Raw genomic sequence first — 17,040 nt, 5'->3', positions numbered from 1 at the left:
TTGCAGTATCGTGTCCTGACTCCGAGTGTGCAAGTGGGTTTCCACGGTCGCAAGGTGCTTGTGATGAGCACCAAGAAGTCGCTCCCGCCAACCGCAAGCAGTGGTTTTCATGGAATAATGAAAGTTAGCAAACTGGTCAGATCACCATGCGGGAACGAGCTCGACTCATAAGAAGACATAGGTCCAGGGCACCACGCCACTGGCTTGCCAGGGCGTCGCCCTTTCTCTGCACCCGCCTGTTGATGAGCGCCATGGATGAAAGCGCCCGTGAACAGGGAAGCTTGTCAGCGCCCGCCGGGCCGGCTTGGTAGCGCAGACAGCCGCAAGTTGTTGAGTCCGACGTGCGCCATGCCAGCCTCACAATCAAATTCCCGGCAAATATTGTAAGTTTTCCAGGCCGGTTGGACTAGGCAGTCACACCTACTCCGCGTGGTACACTTGCGCTCAAGCTGAGATCGCCCGCACACCGTGATAAAACTGCATGTGTCCCGACAGAACACCGGCCATCATCGTCCCCGTCCGCTCGACATCTGCACGCTGTGTACTGGAAACGGCCCAGGGGATTCGCCTGGCGGCAGAATTCTTCACTTTGCGCGCCGAGCAGCATTCACACGTGCCAGAAGCGGGTTTGGTCGCGCCAGCAGAGAGCTCGACAGTGGTATGCATGTCCTCTCGGACGTGTCAGGGCGTCGTGACTTGACCAAAGGGTATGTCTCGCGTGAGGCAGTCCATCGGGCGGCAAGAAGACGGTCGGCGCGTCGCGGCGGGGGCGGAACGAGCCAAAGATGTTCGCGTAAAGAGGATGAGTGCTGACTGGCCCCCAGCCTCACCCACAAGAGTGGGGCAGCTCCGCCGCTCGGCTCGGGCCAGATGATTGGCCAGCGACTTTCGCTTCTCCAAGCCCAGCGTTTCCCCTAGACCAGTCACGTGGTCAGGGCTCCCCCACCGGGCAAATCGGGCCCGCACACAAAAAATTGTCAGCCGTCGCATGCAAGGCCTCCTCGTCAAAACACCAAGCGGCCGGGAGACAGGTAATTTCACCGCACCTCACGCCCTCGCGGCTCGACTCTACTAACAACAAACCCCTTCAGCAGCAACTCGAACGTCGAGTCAACACCAGCCGCCATGGGTAGAGTCATTCGCAACCAGCGCAAGGGTCGTGGATCTATTTTCAGTCAGTCACCAACCGAACCTCCAAGTCGAAGCCTGCCTCGACGATGCTCGCCATTCAATACTGACTCTTGACGACAGCGGCCAACACGCGCCTCAACAAGGCCCCGGCCAAGTTCCGCAACCTCGATTACTCCGAGCGCCATGGCTACATCCGTGGTGTAGTCCGCGACATCATCCACGACCCTGGTTAGTTGCGTCCATTCGACGGGATCGCGAGGTGCACGGTTTCTTGGCGACCGAGGCTGACAATGGATTGTTTCTCGTCTGCAGGTCGTGGTGCTCCCCTCGCCAAGGTCGTTTTCCGCCACCCCTACCGATTCAAGCAGGTCCACGAGACTTTCATCGCCAACGAGGGCATGTACACCGGCCAGTTCATCTACGCCGGCAAGAAGGCTGCCCTGACCGTCGGCAACGTCCTGCCCCTGGGTGAGATGCCCGAGGGTACCGTCGTTTCCAACGTCGAGGAGAAGATCGGTGACCGTGGCACCCTGGGCCGCACCTCTGGTGGCTACATCACCGTTGTCGGTCACAACCCCGACGAGGGCAAGACCCGCATCAAGCTCCCCTCTGGTGCCAAGAAGGTCGTCAGCTCCGGCTCGCGCGGCATGATCGGCATCGTTGCCGGTGGTGGCCGTACCGACAAGCCTCTCCTGAGTATGTGTCGCCCGTGGAAGGAATTTGGACGACCGATGTGCTAATCCGCTCGTGCAGAGGCTTCTCGCGCCAAGCACAAGTTCGCCGTCAAGCGCAACAGCTGGCCCAAGACCCGTGGTGTTGCCATGAACCCCGTCGACCATCCTCACGGTGGTGTAAGTAGACCCGGGAGACGCTTTGGTAGATGCCGGGGACGCTCGGGTACTGACTGCTTCAACAGGGTAACCACCAGCATATCGGTAAGGCCTCGACCATCTCCCGATACGCCGCCCAGGGCCAGAAGGCCGGTCTTATTGCCGCGAGAAGGACGGGTCTGCTGCGCGGTACTCAGAAGACGAAGGAGTAAGGGGCAGTGGTTCGTGGTCTCATTGGGATGGTGTTACAGAGGCTTGCTTGCATCTATTGATGGTACTGCTGCGAGCAGGGATCTGGTAGCTCAGAAGCAAGTACTATGGCATTTGGCGTATACAAAAGATTACGTATCGGTCCAGTGGATGTTGTCGGCAGCGCGACCACGCGAGTGAGGAGACTTGGCCTGTCCGCTGCTTTATGCCGTACTTCGTCGTATCGTGCGCATATTGTATATTGGCAACACAGCCACGCACTCCAGTGGACTTGCCTGTATCTGGATTTAACGATGGATGTTGAGAGGCGGTTGTTACAGAATTGACAGAAAAGTTTCGTCACACCCAAGGCTGGTACCGCAAGTTGCAGCCAGTGGCAGCCGGTACACATACAGCCAGGTCGGAGGACGTCGGGCGCAGTGCCCTGATGGCCATGGGTGACGCCACGGTGAATACCTTCACCAAAACTCGAACTGAGACGCTCCCTACTTTGTCCGAGACGGCCTGGTCAGTCTCACAGCACCGATGTGCCTCGGCCAGCCGTCTTTGCATGGCCATGATTTGTGAGCGGCCCCTGGACCGACGAGACGAGTGTTCTTTCCGCCGCCGGTCTCCGTTGCGCCGGCCCACATCCATTGCCTTCTAACCAAGGTGCTCATCGGAGAGGTAATAAGGTACGTACCTGTCGCTCTGAAGCCTGCTTTAAACCCCGCCAAACACCACCACCACCACCACCCACCCGCTCGTAACCTAACCTTGCTCCTCTCCCAGGACCCCGCCATCCCTCTTCCAAATTCTTCGCCAAACCTGCCTGCGTCAATTACCGCCCTCCTTTTTGAATTTGTCTCCCTCTTGTGTTATTACATCTTGTGATTTTGGGGTACTGAAAACATGGCTCCCGTCAAAGAATTTGGACTTCTCTGCCTGGAGAACCCTCTGCTTGGTACGCATGAAGTCCCCCCCCCTCCTTGGTTGCTGAAACGGTGGACCACGTCCAGCAGCCAGGCGTGTCTTACTGTCCCAGCTGCTCACCAGCGGCACCCCAATTGCAGATATCCAGGCTGTCGGCGACCAGGCTCTCCTGGACAAGTACGGCCTCAAGGACAACGATGCCATTCTCGCCGAGGAGAAGCACATCCCACTGTACGAGGATTTGCTCAACAACTACGACGCCAAGCTCATTGCCGGCGGCGCTGCGCAGAACACGGCTCGTGGCGCCCAGTACATCCTGCCCCCCAACAGCGTCGTCTATCTGGGCGGTGCCGGCGACGACAAGTACTCGGCCATCCTGCACGATGCCGTCAAGGCGGCTGGCCTGCGCGTCGAGTACCGCGTCGACCCCAAGGAGAAGACGGGCCGCTGCGGCGTCGTCATCACAGGCCACAACCGCAGTCTGTGCACCGACCTCGGTGCTGCCAACCACTACGATGTCGACCACCTGAAGAAGCCCGAGATCTGGCAGCTCGTTGAGAACGCCGAGATCTACTATGTCGGCGGCTTCCACTTCACCGGTGAGACCTAACCGCCGCCTGCCATTGGGTGCTTGAACGACCCTCTAACAAAGTCAAACAGTCTGCCCTGCCGCCATCATGGAGCTTGCCAAGCAGGCTGCCCAGCGAAACAAGCCCTTCGTTCTGTCGCTGTCTGCACCCTTCATCCCTCAATTCTTCAAGGACCCCGTCGACGCCAGCGCCCCTTACTGGGACTACATCATCGGCAACGAGACTGAGGCCGCAGCCTACGCCGAGTCCCACGACCTGCCTTCCAAGGAGCCCAAGGACGTCGCTGTCCACCTCGCCAACCTGCCCAAGGAGAACAAGCAGCGCAAGCGAGTTGCCATTGTCACGCAGGGCACCGAGCCCACTCTCGTCGCCATCCAGGGTGAGGACGGCGTCAGAGAGTTCCCTGTCCACGCCATCGAGAAGGAGAAGATCAACGACACCAACGGTGCCGGTGATGCGTTCGCCGGCGGTTTCTTGGCCGGCCTCCTCGAGGGCAAGCCCCTTGAGACCTGCATTGACATGGGCCAGTGGCTCGCCAGGCTCAGCATTCAGGAGCTCGGACCTTCGTAAGTCACCTCGCTCTGGAATCCATGCTTGTCATTCTTATATCTCGCCGGCATACACAACGAAACCTCCCCTCCCCACGTTTCCTCATCTCCTCATCCCCTCCCCTCTTCCTCCACCTTGTGGGACGCATCTGTGGCTAACTCGAGGCTTCCAGCTATCCCTTCCCCAAGCAGGTCTACCAGGCCTCTTCGTAAAGCACCGCCCCCGGGCAAAGGCGCTTGGCATGTTAGAAACGACTGTGCGGTTCGGCGTTGAGGGCTAAATGGGGAAAACAGTTTCAACAACGGCGTTTGCATCTGTGATGCTGGAGCCCAGGGACGTTGCGGTCCTCTTCGCATAGCGACTCGGTATCCTCCACGATCCGACTTATTTGAACTTCAAAGATATGAATATAGACAAATGTCCGGCGCTCTGGCCGCGTCTGGCCAGGCTCATCCGATGACGCTGCGCTCAGTCAACTGCTATTGACATGTGTTGCGTACCCAGCATGTGCTGCGTATCCCGCCGCGCAATAGCCACGTGAACTCTTTGATGGCAATGCAAACAAGAGCTGTTCCCATCACACGAATAGAAAAGCGATGATTCCTTGATGCCCGGGCTTTGTCTTCCGAAGAGATGCCGACCAGGCTATCGGGGAGCTCATGAACCGCGGAGGTGTTGAGTTGAGCGTGAGCCCGGGTAAGGAAGGCATGGAGCAAGCGCGGCGCTTGGAGCGGCAAAGACGCCCGGGGCCAAAGACGAGAAGGCGTATAGCCCATCCATCCACCGCCAACTAGCGCCAGCTTTCGCCCCCGGCCGCCGACGGTACCAAGTGAGGGCACTCGATCGATCAGATCATCTGTCCCGGCCGCGTTCACTTCCCCCAGGGCGCACGGCGGGCAGCCTCGTCGAGGCGCGATGACGGGTCGCCCGTCTGGCCGCGGGCGTCAAGGAAAGAGCCTCCCCCTGGCCTGTAGGGCGAGGGGCCCTGGATGTGGCCGTGGACGTTCCCGTTGGCGGGCGTGCCCTGGTACAGACTGCTCGGGTGGGAGAAATAACTCGCCATGGAGGACGAGGGCACATTCGTCGCTGAAGGAAGATCTGCCCACCCCGACGGGGGCTGAGGGGAGCGCGCAGCTTGGCCAGCAGCTTGTTGGGGGGCATGACCTGACAGAGACTGCAGCAGGTGCTCTCTGTGGGCTGCATCAGCTCCCGCAGCGTACGAGCCGCCCACATGGTCCTGTCGGTGGCTGGGGGCAGCATGTCCGAGACTCGCAAACGCAACGTCCGCGGGATGACTGCTTGCCATTGTAGTGTTGGGTGGGACCTCAGCGCTTGCGCGCTTGTACGCTTCGGCAAAGGCGGGATTCGGCTTCGGCATGTCGTTCCAAGCCCACGGGTAGGGTGCCAGAGCGCCCGGTCCGGTCAACGAGTTGGGCCTCGCAGGCGTCTGGGCCGGGGCGAAGATGTCGTTGGCGGTGTCGGTATGCATGTCGTACGAGGACGAGGAGCAGTTCCGGCCGCGATCGTCCTTCTGGGGCGTAGGCGGTCCCAGAAAAGGGCTCAGCATCGCCATGACTGTCCGCTCCGTCTGGGCCTCGAGCGCGTTGCCAGCCGGCGGCGAGGGCGAGTTTCGCTCCGCCACCACCATTTGCTCCGTCCACTCTGTGGGAGCTGGCAGTTGCTGGGCAGACGCGCCACTCGCTTGGGCATCGAAACCTGACGACGGATGCTGACCCGCGTTGTGGTCCGCAATCACCGCTGTGGCGTCTGAGAGGTATTCGAATACCAGTGAATCCTGAACCACGTCGCAGGACAGGGGCGTGGCCTTGTCTTCGGCCATAAAATAAGCGCAGCGAAGGACATCTAAGATGCGTGCCAAATCCTCATAGAGGCCGTCTAATCGCTGCTCCGGATGCTGGGTATACGGCTTGTGAGTGACGCCATCGACGCTGTAGACGCGGCAATCCGCAGGCACCGAATCCCCTGTCAGGGAAGGCACGCCGCGGATCTCAAGGTCTTCGGGCAGCAGGTATGGAGCTGAGGCCAGGTCTTTCCGCGTGTACGATACGACGCAGAGCTGGGTGAAAATCTTGGCTAGAACCTGCACCATGGCCTGAGTGGCGGGACCAGTTGTGTTGCCTAGGCCAAAGAGCTCAGGGCGCTGAGATGCGATCCAGACGCAGTAGATTCGCAAAATCGGCAGTAAAGATGTGACGGCGGGTACGATCTCTACGTGGCCGCCATCGGAAGCACTGTGGTTCCTTTCGGAGATGGCCTCTCGTAGCGTTGATTCGAGGGCTCGACAGATCCTCGACAAAAATTGTGCGTTGAATCTCAGCGTGAACTGGCTGAATCGCAAGGCCGCCTCCGTCTTGGTCCCTGCTTTGGCCGTCAGAAGAGCCATCTCGAAACAAATTGGAGTCAACGTACCTGCATAGCTTGCGCAAGCAACGTCGTACGCGCAGATGTTGACCAGCGCCATCTTCAGGAGAGTGTCCGAGGTGGTCACATCGCGGCAGGCCATATCTAGCCGGTGCATGACCTCATGCTCGAGCTCTTCATGCTGTGGAAAGCGCTCGCCTTGGTAAAAGAAGGCGTGAAGCTTGACAAACCAGGAGCTGAAGACGTCGTTGGGCGTCGAGGGGCTCCGTCGGCCCTTGTCGTTTTTTGGCTTTCGGAGAGTCTTGAACTCGTTCTCCAAGTTGGCCTTTGCATTGGGGTGCGGGACCTCTGAGACTCGAGATCGGTAGAAATTGTACACGACATCGAGGTGGTTGCCGCAGTCGAGATTCACAATGCCGATCTGGTGGAGGGCAAAGCCGGATCGAGGCATGATGTGCCGCGCCAGATTGTAGTATGTCAACGCCATCTCATACCCCGAGTTCTTCTGCTTCGCTTGTATACGGTAGCGTGCCAGGTCACCCAGGTGCAGCAAGGTCGAATGGCAGGATTGGAGGACGAGGAGGCTCATGTCATCGGTGAGCTGGCTGATGCGGTCGCCAGAGTCCATCTGCTCAGCATCGACTCCTTGCGCGGCGCAGCGCAATTCCGGAATGTCGTAGCGGGCGGCAAGGCGCTGGATGTAACCAATATAAAACTTTTGCGCAATGCGCAGGAAGCTGTGGTACATCTTCTCGACCTTGCGGCGCTCGACGGCCTGCGCGGGATTCTTGGGCCGCTTCAGGACCCTCCGATACTCGGCATTGATGGCGATGTGGGTGTCCCAGAGGGCCTGTTCGACGCCTTCGGTGGTCGCGAATTTGAAATCGAGAAATATGGTCTGGACGCAGGCGAGTCGGAGTCTAGCTTGGCGTCAACAGGCTGGCCTTCTTTGATGTTGGCGCCGGAGTAGAGTAGACTTACTTCTCCAAGAGGCCGTCGATGGCCTCAAACTTTGCATTTTCCGCCTCGGAAGCATTGTCGGTATGGATCTTGTCGAGCCGCCTCTGAATACTCTTGCGGATCTTATGTGCATGCCTGACAGTGGAGAGTCAGCAGTGTGATCGCGGCGCAAACGAGAGAGTGACTGGGCCGCGCGCGGCTCCAACTAAGTACTTACCCCCACAGCTGGGCAGTCGAGGGCTCGGCGGTGGCCATGGCGACGTGGAATGGTTCGACCGTCGCCGCTCGCTGGCGAGAAGCGAGGGCAGAACTACTGGGAGTAAGGAGTGGTGTGAACGGAGCTCGGCGCACAACGTCGCGCGCGCGAGGGGCGGCAGGCGGGCGGGGAGAGAGATGCCGTGGTAGCAAGGGCGTCTCGTCGCGGCTTCAGTATCAAGTCATACTCTCGAATGCGCAGTGAATGCTCCGGGTCAGACGGCCCATATCTTGGCTTGTCGGCGGATGGGGACGATGCGCAGAGGAGTCGGCTCGCGAGAATCGAGGGCTTGGGCCGACAGGGGACTCATTGGGGGAGATTTCGACGGGCCGACCCGATGGTGGGCGAGATGGGGAAGTAACTAAGCTTTTGTGCGCCAGAGGAACAAGAAGAGCCCGACTGCCTCGTGCAAACGAACGGGGTTTTGTGAACAGCTGCCAGGGCGCAGTCAAAAGAGGAGGGAAGAGCAGGCAGCCTGCGGCTGGGCGGAGTGGTGGCTTGAAGGCGGGTGTGGTGATGATCGGGACAATTTTGGGGGAGAAGGGGGAGGTGGGGATTAACTCCAGGTACAGTACTAATGCAACAAAAAGGCAAGGGTGTACCTCAGGGTGTCGCTCTGGCGGCGGCGGCGGCGGCGACGGCGGCGTTGGGAGTGGCGGCCAGGCCTTCACGCAGGTACGTGCGCCTAACTAATGCCTCCTGGAGCCGCCCATTATCCATGGATTTTAGTGGCCGGAAGAGTCACAAATGCCCTTTTGGCGTTTCTTCGGCAATTCCATGCCCTCCACTTTTTGCCCGTACTACGTTAGTACCTTAGGTAGGTAGCTGGCTTGCTGGCATCCCAGGGCCCGGCTCCCGTCCCAGGTCTGCCCCCCCACCACTGGCGACCCAGACGTTGCCAGCCGGTTGATGCCACTAACACAGCAACATTAGTAGTAGAGGTAGGCCCTTGGCAAGGTTGGGCACAGCTCTAGTACCTACTACTAATAAGCTAGGCACATACGGAAGGCACTGAAGCAGTCCACCTCAACCAGCGACACCGACACTTCAACCGCCCGTCAAACGCCGTCACTCGTCGCGGCCACGCCTCTGCCTCCTTCACCGAGTAATCATCGGACGAATTCCAGACTCCAGATCATATAGTCATTCGTATTCCGGCTCCTCTTAACCGGGTGCACTGTGTCTGTACACACGCCGCCATCGCCTCTCGGGGCAGGTTGGTCACTGACGGTGGGACAGGAGCAGACGGACGACTGAGTGTATGATCCTCCTCTCCATCGTCCCTCAATATCGAGGATGAAGCGCTCACGAGAGCCGGAAGGGGAAGAACAAAGGGAAAAAGAACCGTCGCGAAGCCCTGATCTCTACATCGCACACGAGGGGGCTACAACACGTTCGTCCATGCCTAGCTCACCGCGACTCCCGCCATCTAAAATTCCCGAGCTTGATACGGCCCAAGGCGATAACGACCAAGACAACTCCTCCGCAATGAAATGCTCTTTGCCACCTCACAAGTCTGCCATTGGCTTCAACTCCTACGGCGACTATGAGACGCACTACCTCCAATTCCACACAAATCGCTGTCTAGAATGCAGCAAGAACTTTCCGTCCGACCACCTTCTCGGCGTCCACATTGAGGAATGGCACGATCCCCTCGTAAGGGTCCGCAGGGACAAGGGCGAACACACGGTGAGCCTAGCCTCCATGCCGAATCCCCCGCCCCAGAATCTGCTCTCTCTAACTCTCATCCCACAGTATTCTTGCTTCGTCGAGGACTGTGATCGGAAATGCTTGACACACCAGAAGCGGAGGATGCACATGATTGACAAGCACATGTACCCCAAGAATTTCTTCTTTTCCGTCACCAAAGACGGCATCGATGGTAGACGGAGCCTGTTGGTCGACCACGGCCATCACCGACGTAGGTCCTCTGCGACTATCCAGTCCAAAGAAACGCGACGTCGCGCCAGCACCATCGATGATGCACAAACAGAGACCACCTCAGAGCACATCTCCACTATCGGTGAGGACAAGGGTTCAGAAGGGAACTCCAAACAATCGCAGGATGCAGATATGGCCGACCTTACCGGCGCCATGTCTGCGTTGCAATTTGTCCCGCCCAGTGTTCGCTTCGGCCGTGGTCGGGCGGGCTTTGCCAAAAGATAGGGCAACAGGTGCAGAGGCTGCATTGGCATTGGCGGCCAAGGTCAGCACGAGATATGATGTAATGACGCATGACCAGGTGAAGAATGTTCGAGCTCTGCAATCGGCCCCTGGCAATCTTTTGGAATCATCGCGCATGCCCGCTCAAATATGAACGCCGTGTCTGTCATCCGAGCTCCTGTCTGCGTAGTTGCGGCCCCAACGCCTCGATCCCGGTCCCTGTGAAGCTCTTGATCCGTCTATAACTTCTCGTCTCGTCTTAGTCGCTCGATGCGCAGCCGCGGCAGCCACAGCTGACGCACTGAACGTCCTGGTTATCCTTCAAATCAGCTTTTGGGACGCGACATATGCATGTGCTGTTGAAGTTGGTCTCCTTGGTCTGGACGCAGCGAAGACAACAGAGCTATTGCGTGATGTCAGTATGATGTTCCATAGTAGGGCGGCGGAGGATATCGTACGTACATTTTCATATCCAGTCTTCTTCCACTTCGCGATGAGCATCGCATCCGCGTAGCCGTTCTTGAGCAGCCACTCATACAGCTGTTTACTAATGGCCTCCTTCTCGTAGTACAGATCGTAGACATAGCGGCTCCTCTGGTGGGCTATTTGAAAGATCTCCCACTGCGCTTGGTACTTGGGGCCCGTCGGCGGCGGCTTGTTTTGCGCGTCCTTCATCTTGTTGGCAAAGATGAGCAGGTCGTTCTCGATGTCGCTGAACCCGTCGGGAGGGGGCTTGCGCTTCGAGGCGTGTCTTATGGCAGGCATTTTGTCTTTGTTGTGATGTTCAGTGTTCCGGGCACGGACGGCGAGTTGTGCTGGGCGTCGAGTCGCGTAATCGTCTGGAAAGTCGGGTTGTCAAGTGATGGTCGAAACAAGGCTGGAGCTTTGGAGGTTGGAAATCCACCCTCAGCCGTGCCGTCGAGGGGCAAAAGGCGTGTGGCGCGTCTTGGTGGCGGTGCGCGCCTGGTGCGTCACGTGAGACGATTGGAGAGCGGACGGGGATCTGGCGACTCAACTTCCCTCCAGTTCAACGTCACGGCCGAGAGCCTTCCCGTAGCCATTGACAAAGCATTGATCGCCCAACATGGCCATCACGCCGACGCAGTTCGCCAAAAAGACGGCGCAATGTGGGTTTCAGTCAGGTCGACAGTCGGCGCATTGGCTAACAGCGTGAAAAACAGCGGCCAGCTGGGCGGATGCAAAGCGCCGAGTCCTGTCCACCTACCGCGAATGGATGCGAGCCGTACGTCTCCCGGACAGCTCACGCACGTTTACGCGGACCAAGCGCTCTCGCAGAGAATTGATCTGGCGTTACCCTGTCCGCACGCAGGGGCTAACGAATCCTTAGGCACCCGAGATCCAAACCATGTACAACATCCCGCTGCCCGTCTCCGCCCTCCGCACACGGGTGAGGCAAGAGTTTGAGCAGAACCGATTCGTCGCAAAGCTCCCCGTCGTCGATGTGCTCCTTTTCAAGTCGCATTCGGAATACCAGGTGCGAGCCATATACAGACAACGAATTCCGATCCGGGGGGATACACCCGGTCGCATAAGGGCTGAGCTGATGTGCGGCAATAGGAGATGATGAACTTCTGGAAGCAGACGACGCACGTCATGTCCTACTTCAAGGAGGAGAACTTCAGAGGCGACCATAGACGGCCGTCGAACTTCATGCAAGGGTTCTTGGAGGTAGGTTGATGCCAACAGTTGTAGTGTATTCAAACACTAACTAACCCACCATCACTTTCAGGGTCGGAATTAGAGGAAACGCGGCAGCTACCGTGTGTATATATTGCAAAAAGACCCATTTTCGTTCCACGAGGAAACGGCCCGCAAACGCCCCAAAGCCCGTGATGCTTGTTGATGAAAATGCTTCGACTGTGAACTCAGTCTGACTCCTGTCGACCCTTGACCGAACCCCGTCACCTCGAGATGCCGTTTTCGGCGTTGAAGGCTTCCCTTTTGGTCCAGAACTCGTCCGCCACGACGTCGCATACCTCCTGCAAGTCTACCAGCCCCTTTTTCAGGGCGTCAACGGCAGCGCCCTCTGTGCATGTACGTCAGCCTTGGCTCTTTGCCACCAAGGGGGGAGGGGGGCGAATGCCCGGAGTCGTGTGGCCCTGGATCTTTACCATATGTTTGGATTCTGATGTTCATCTTGGGCTCAGAGGGATGCGGAATAGCATAGGCGCAAAACTCCACATCGGGGCTGCGCAGTGGTTAGCGCCCAGACGAAAGTGATGAGGTTCTGAGGCGCGGGTGTGCTGGAAGCCTTACTTCTTCATAATGACATATCTCAGAGCGTTGCCGAGGGTGTGCCCCTCGTCAATAAACTCAAACGAGGCCGCAGTGTCTGTCGAGCCGGGCAGCTGCGCGACGCATGTCAGTCAGTCCTCCAGCAGCCTTGGTGTGAGTCTGTTTTGAGGCCAGGCATACAATTTTCACCCGCTGAGCCTCCACCTCGTCCTCTTCATCCTCGTCCTCATCCTCCTGTTCATCGTCTTCCATGGCAGCGTCTGGTGTCTCCTCGGGCTGCGCAGAAGGAGGGGCGTCCTGCATGCTGGCATCATCCTGTGACGCCGCCTCGTCCGGCCTCTTTGTCCTGCCCGGCATGGCGCTTGTGAAGGGTGCGTAATGATATATGTCTGGTCACCGGGCGTTTGAATCGACCTTGGACGTGTGATATCCTTCGCGCGCGCTCCGCGATGGCGACAAAGGTAACACAGTTGCGTTTGTTGGATGTTGCGGCAGTCGAGCTACAAGAGGTCACTCACTTGGCAACCTTGAAGCTCAAAAAAAATCGGGATGAGGGCGGCTCCGATCAGTGGGGCGGTGCGTCCACGGCGGGAGTGGGCCTGGCCACCAGCCCTTGGGCTGTATAGGTACCATTAGGCGCGGAAAATAGTGTTCTCTAATCGCCCGGGTAGCTCAATGGCTAGAGCGTGCGGCTTTTAACCGCAAGGTTGGGGGTTCGAGACCCCCCTCGGGCGCAATGTGACGCGAACATTCATTTTTGCCGGTCGTGGTGACTGTGTAACTGGACCTGCGTGAATCATCTTCTACTTGCGAGAGCAGGAGATTTTTTTTTTTTTTTATGTTTTTCTCATGGCGTTAATATGCTCAAACTTGATACTATTGTCCTTCGGGAGCATATTATAACTATCTAGAGCGATGGGTTCGGGATTCGTAGACTTGCACTGACGGGTTGTCGGCCACTAACAGGCCCGGTAGCAAGTCGAGACGTCCGCTCCATGAGCAGTATGATGCGGACTCGTGGCACATGACCAAGGCAACGTTACGAATGTCCCCGGGCCGTCCCTACTTCGCGTGGCGGCTGCAATGCGGACTGGGAGATTACAACACCTAGATACGTGGACAGTGTTACACATAGACCACGAACCAGGTGAGGGCGTGATACACTGATGAAGCAGGTGGCTGCAGGGTAGGATCAATATATACTGTACGTCCAAGAAATGATGCCACGTGAGCCACCGATGATGATTGATAATCATGATCATGGAGACTTGCAGGGCCATTTACGGGCGTCGCGAGGATCTGGCACGGGTCCCTGTTCGCAATGTACGTAGCATTACGTGGAGAGGTCGACCGTCTTTATTGCCGTTGAGGGTAACCGGAACAAGGGTCGAGGGTCGGGCGGCCAGCGCAGGCATGTGGCAAGGCTGCATGCATGCAGGTAGTAACTTAGAAGGAATGTGGACGGACAGACCAGACAAACTCAACGATGAGATTCACCAGAGTTGCTAGGGGACGCAGCCCGACGGCAAGGAAGCGGCCACGGCGTGACGCCCTGTACGATAACTGCGACTCCCACCTGCATGCCTGCTGCATGCATGCATGGGCACCGTGGACGGGCTCGCTGGGTTGATTCGCGCCTTGAAGTCGGACTCTGGACGTACAGGACTCTGCACAGCAAGAAGAATTGCGAATTCTTTTGCTGCAGAGTACAATACGGTGCAACGCAGTGGTAGGTACGTACCGTCCTATCCTGCACGGTACGAGGTGAGCATACGCCAACGGTGACGCCGCGTGCGTTCTGCGGCAACGGTGACGAACACGACGACGAACATGACGACGACGACAACGACGTTGTAAACAGAAACGACTGGACTTGAGCCGAGCCTTGACCGCATGCTGGCGGCAAACACACGTTGGCGGGCGGACGGGAGCGCACCGGCAAGTTTTGACTTTCGTTGGTTGGTAGGTTAGTAGGCATCGCTATGGCTCCTCACCGGCAACGAAGATGGACGGACGGACGTGTACCTCCGCTGCCCCTCGGCGGGTTTTCTGTTCAAACAAAGCCCCTGGGCCTGGGCGCGCCCGCGCCGCGCCCTGCAGGTCATCCAATAGCAGGTCGTTGAAACCCCGTCCCTTGAAACGCAAACCACCAGGCCAGTCGGTTTTAGGGCCTGCCGGCTGTCGAACCAGCAGCAGCCCAAAGCTCCATCTCGAAAGGAGGGAGGAAAGAGCCGCCGCCGTTTGTTGAGGCTTGGCATCATCCTCGGGGAGGGGGCGGGGAGGAGGGAAAGGGGGGCAAACACCCCACCACTTCAGCGGCAACCTGAGACGACGACAAGTCTCAGGTGGCCGCCCACCCCCTGGAGAGGGGAGGAGATGCACCACCAGCCAGCCAGTCATCCGGTCAGTCCAGCCTTGTTCCCGGTGTGGTGATAGTGGTGGTGGTGATGATGGTGGCTTGGAAAAGGGAAAAGGAAAAACGGTAGCAGCGGCTATTCGCCCTTTGTCGTCGACCCTATTAATGCCCCTCTTTTGACGAGGGGAGCCTGCGATGACATGAGGCTCGACGCTGGATGGACCCCCGCAGCCCGAGAGATGAGGAGAGACGACGAGGATCGTGAACCACGGTAGAGTTTTTTGCAAGCACTGTACATGCTACGACTGCAATACAGTACAGTACAGTACAGTACTGTACGCATGTGCTACGAAGCACGCACTTCCAGGTTCCATTGTTATAGTACGCAAGCTCTGTGGCGGCGCACGGTCGCGCCTCGTCGCTCACAACAGGCGCTTCCCGTGGCTGACTGACTTGCTTGCCATCTTGAGTCGTCTTAGACCCCCGATTCGTGGGACGTCGTCACAAGCCCTTTCCGACCGAACGACGAGATGGGGATCCCGCGCGAGGAAGCAGCCTGCGAACGAACGAATCTCCCGCAGGAAACTCGCTGATGACCCGGGGATCCCTCCCACCCCCCAAGTTCAGCCCTGGGTGCGGATGCGGCGAACATTCCCGGGTGGCCGTCCTGATTCGACGGGCCGGAAATCACGATGTTCAGAGCCATGACATTTCATCAACGACGCCCACCACGCTCCTCCGGGGCGCAGGGCAGTGGGCAGGCCAGCAGGGCAGGGCAGGGCAGGGCAGGGCAGGGCAGGGTCGGGTCCAGCTGGGTGGGTTGCGTGGGTGGGTGGGTGAGTGATGCATGCCGCCGCCCACCCACTTGCAGCCCTAGACCTGCAGACGAACGGTGAGGCTTGAACGACGGTGGCACCGGTCGGTCGAATCGAGGGTCGCGGCGACGTGACAGTGACAGACCGACGACGACAACGACGACGGGGCAGAGTAGAGAAAGCCGGTGCCGTTTGCTCGACTAGCTAGGCACTGTACTGTACACGCTATCGTGACAAGAGGGAGGAGCCATTACCCATACTACCACGGGCAGAGGAGGCCTCACTTTTTTTTTGTTTCTACTCTCTCGACAAAACATACTTTGACACTATCGAACAAAGAGAATCTACCAACTGCCGCCGTGCTTGCATTTAGACGATCCCTTGGCTGCTGCGGGATTTTCAACTTGAAACAAAAGAGGCTCATGCCGCCGGAGGCGGGCAGGAACAAAGAAGCTTCACCGCTCATATGAGAATGGGCGAGCGGCGCGCGCAAGAGAGGAAAGATCGCTCGTCCAGTGTCGTGCAGTGCAAGCCAAGGGCTTATCGTGCCCTGTGCGGGCACATGGCACACAGCACAGCAGGGACGAACGAGCACTCGTTGCTTGCCCACCAAACGGCATTGTAACTTACATGGTGTGAGCTAGTAGTAGTACTAGACGTAGTACACACATATTACTAGGTAGTTACCAGGGCATGGAGCATTACCGAATCGTCGACAGGGGTGGGCGGTGCTCCGCAGCAGACGTAATTACTAGGTCGTTTGCCAGTGGGGGCCGTGATGACGACGATGATGATGATGATGTTGATGATGATTATGGTGTTGTTTGATATCAGATGTCTAATGGCATGGTTGCTCCAATTGCCGCGCTCAGCATGGTGTGCATGACTGTTTATTACGGCAGATGTGCTTGACGATGGGAAATGGCATTTTTTGCAACAGGGGACTCCGGACGGGGTCCATTCACGCGATCCTCCGAGGAGGTCAGGACACCCCTATGCCAGGACCAGGGGTTGTGCGTCCACGTACGTATGAGTCGTAGTATATGCAAGCATAACGTGCATACAGTGCAGCACCCAAGTACGTACGGACGGACGTAGGTCGTCGGTATAACAAAAGAAGGTTGTTGCGAGCCATGCACTGCCCGAATGGGCCACTTGCGCGGTGTGTCGCACAGATCCGAGGTCACAAGGCCTCCATATGCGGATGCGGTAGGTAGGTAAACAAGACAGAGAGACGCAGCAACAATATACATACTTCGTACATGCAGTGCAGTACGCTGGCCGGGCCGGCCTCTGTGCCGCACGACTCGCCCATGACCCATGAGCATCGCGAGTGAGTGCGCCCGCGCGAGCCCAACGAGGGGCGCATATATGGCGTACACCCTGCTTTGCTTGCATGCATGGCGGACGACCCCGGTGGGAATCGCGAGGTTCGGAAACGTCTCGTCGCGCGTTGCCGGCATCGTGGTCCGTCACTACCATCAGCCGTAAAACCGCCTCTTGCCGCGTCGCGACAACAACAACAAACAGCAACGACAACAACGACATGACAAGGACCGTGGGGCTGCGGCAGTGAAAATGCGCGCGCGCCATCGACATGCCGCCCTGTCCCGCCGCATTTCAGGCACGG

The 17,040-nt window shown here is 58.1% G+C and overlaps 7 protein-coding genes and 1 non-coding gene across 10 annotated transcripts; 5 read left to right on the top strand and 3 right to left on the bottom strand.

Moving 5' to 3' along the window:
* Nucleotides 1-1,002: 1,002 nt before the first annotated feature.
* Nucleotides 1,003-2,514, top strand: RPL2 (60S ribosomal protein L2). The gene is made up of 6 exons (XM_047981917.1): nucleotides 1,003-1,031; nucleotides 1,092-1,174; nucleotides 1,252-1,359; nucleotides 1,444-1,827; nucleotides 1,885-1,982; nucleotides 2,048-2,514. Exons 2-6 carry the CDS (start codon nucleotides 1,126-1,128, stop codon nucleotides 2,171-2,173), a joined length of 765 nt encoding a protein of 254 aa, XP_047837878.1. The 5' UTR covers nucleotides 1,003-1,031; nucleotides 1,092-1,125; the 3' UTR covers nucleotides 2,174-2,514.
* Nucleotides 2,515-2,899: 385 nt separating this feature from the next.
* On the top strand, nucleotides 2,900-4,791 carry ADO1 (Adenosine kinase). The gene is made up of 4 exons (XM_047981916.1): nucleotides 2,900-3,114; nucleotides 3,224-3,682; nucleotides 3,744-4,239; nucleotides 4,395-4,791. The coding sequence occupies exons 1-4, from the start codon at nucleotides 3,063-3,065 to the stop codon at nucleotides 4,432-4,434; spliced, it is 1,047 nt and encodes a 348-aa protein (XP_047837877.1). The 5' UTR covers nucleotides 2,900-3,062; the 3' UTR covers nucleotides 4,435-4,791.
* JDV02_001026 (uncharacterized protein) lies at nucleotides 4,314-8,340 on the bottom strand. The gene is made up of 4 exons (XM_047981915.1): nucleotides 7,782-8,340; nucleotides 7,586-7,699; nucleotides 6,653-7,524; nucleotides 4,314-6,601 (listed from the first exon to the last, which is right to left on the bottom strand). Exons 1-4 carry the CDS (start codon nucleotides 7,817-7,819, stop codon nucleotides 5,094-5,096), a joined length of 2,532 nt encoding a protein of 843 aa, XP_047837876.1. The 5' UTR covers nucleotides 7,820-8,340; the 3' UTR covers nucleotides 4,314-5,093.
* A 468-nt stretch (nucleotides 8,341-8,808) lies between these two features.
* JDV02_001025 (uncharacterized protein) lies at nucleotides 8,809-10,160 on the top strand. Of its 2 annotated transcripts, XM_047981913.1 has the most exons (3): nucleotides 8,809-9,079; nucleotides 9,142-9,509; nucleotides 9,576-10,160. In XM_047981913.1, the coding sequence occupies exons 2-3, from the start codon at nucleotides 9,222-9,224 to the stop codon at nucleotides 9,984-9,986; spliced, it is 699 nt and encodes a 232-aa protein (XP_047837874.1). In that variant the 5' UTR covers nucleotides 8,809-9,079; nucleotides 9,142-9,221; the 3' UTR covers nucleotides 9,987-10,160. The 2 variants fall into 2 exon arrangements, with proteins under 2 accessions (XP_047837874.1, XP_047837875.1); XM_047981914.1 differs by having other exon boundaries at nucleotides 8,809-9,509; nucleotides 9,576-10,054.
* An 82-nt stretch (nucleotides 10,161-10,242) lies between these two features.
* Nucleotides 10,243-10,748, bottom strand: BUD31 (Component of the SF3b subcomplex of the U2 snRNP; the record flags this gene model as incomplete). The annotated part of the gene is made up of 2 exons (XM_047981912.1): nucleotides 10,243-10,386; nucleotides 10,446-10,748. 2 exons carry the CDS (start codon nucleotides 10,746-10,748, stop codon nucleotides 10,243-10,245), a joined length of 447 nt encoding a protein of 148 aa, XP_047837873.1.
* Nucleotides 10,749-11,015: 267 nt separating this feature from the next.
* Nucleotides 11,016-11,789, top strand: NdufA6 (ndufa6 NADH-ubiquinone oxidoreductase subunit). The gene is made up of 5 exons (XM_047981911.1): nucleotides 11,016-11,110; nucleotides 11,165-11,226; nucleotides 11,332-11,478; nucleotides 11,562-11,672; nucleotides 11,734-11,789. Exons 1-5 carry the CDS (start codon nucleotides 11,068-11,070, stop codon nucleotides 11,743-11,745), a joined length of 375 nt encoding a protein of 124 aa, XP_047837872.1. The 5' UTR covers nucleotides 11,016-11,067; the 3' UTR covers nucleotides 11,746-11,789.
* Nucleotides 11,683-12,757, bottom strand: RPC19 (RNA polymerase subunit AC19). 2 transcript variants are annotated; one of them, XM_047981909.1, is made up of 4 exons: nucleotides 12,420-12,757; nucleotides 12,261-12,352; nucleotides 12,116-12,192; nucleotides 11,683-12,030 (listed from the first exon to the last, which is right to left on the bottom strand). In XM_047981909.1, exons 1-4 carry the CDS (start codon nucleotides 12,594-12,596, stop codon nucleotides 11,906-11,908), a joined length of 471 nt encoding a protein of 156 aa, XP_047837870.1. In that variant the 5' UTR covers nucleotides 12,597-12,757; the 3' UTR covers nucleotides 11,683-11,905. The 2 variants fall into 2 exon arrangements, with proteins under 2 accessions (XP_047837870.1, XP_047837871.1); XM_047981910.1 differs by having other exon boundaries at nucleotides 11,683-12,192.
* A 143-nt stretch (nucleotides 12,758-12,900) lies between these two features.
* On the top strand, nucleotides 12,901-12,973 carry JDV02_001021. Its single transcript has one exon. It is a non-coding gene; the product is annotated as a tRNA-Lys (tRNA).
* Nucleotides 12,974-17,040: the final 4,067 nt, after the last annotated feature.

This window comes from Purpureocillium takamizusanense, chromosome 1 (assembly GCF_022605165.1).
Source record: "Purpureocillium takamizusanense chromosome 1, complete sequence".
In the NCBI taxonomy this organism is placed as follows: domain Eukaryota; kingdom Fungi; phylum Ascomycota; class Sordariomycetes; order Hypocreales; family Ophiocordycipitaceae; genus Purpureocillium; species Purpureocillium takamizusanense.
This window is presented reverse-complemented; position numbering and strand designations above follow the sequence as displayed.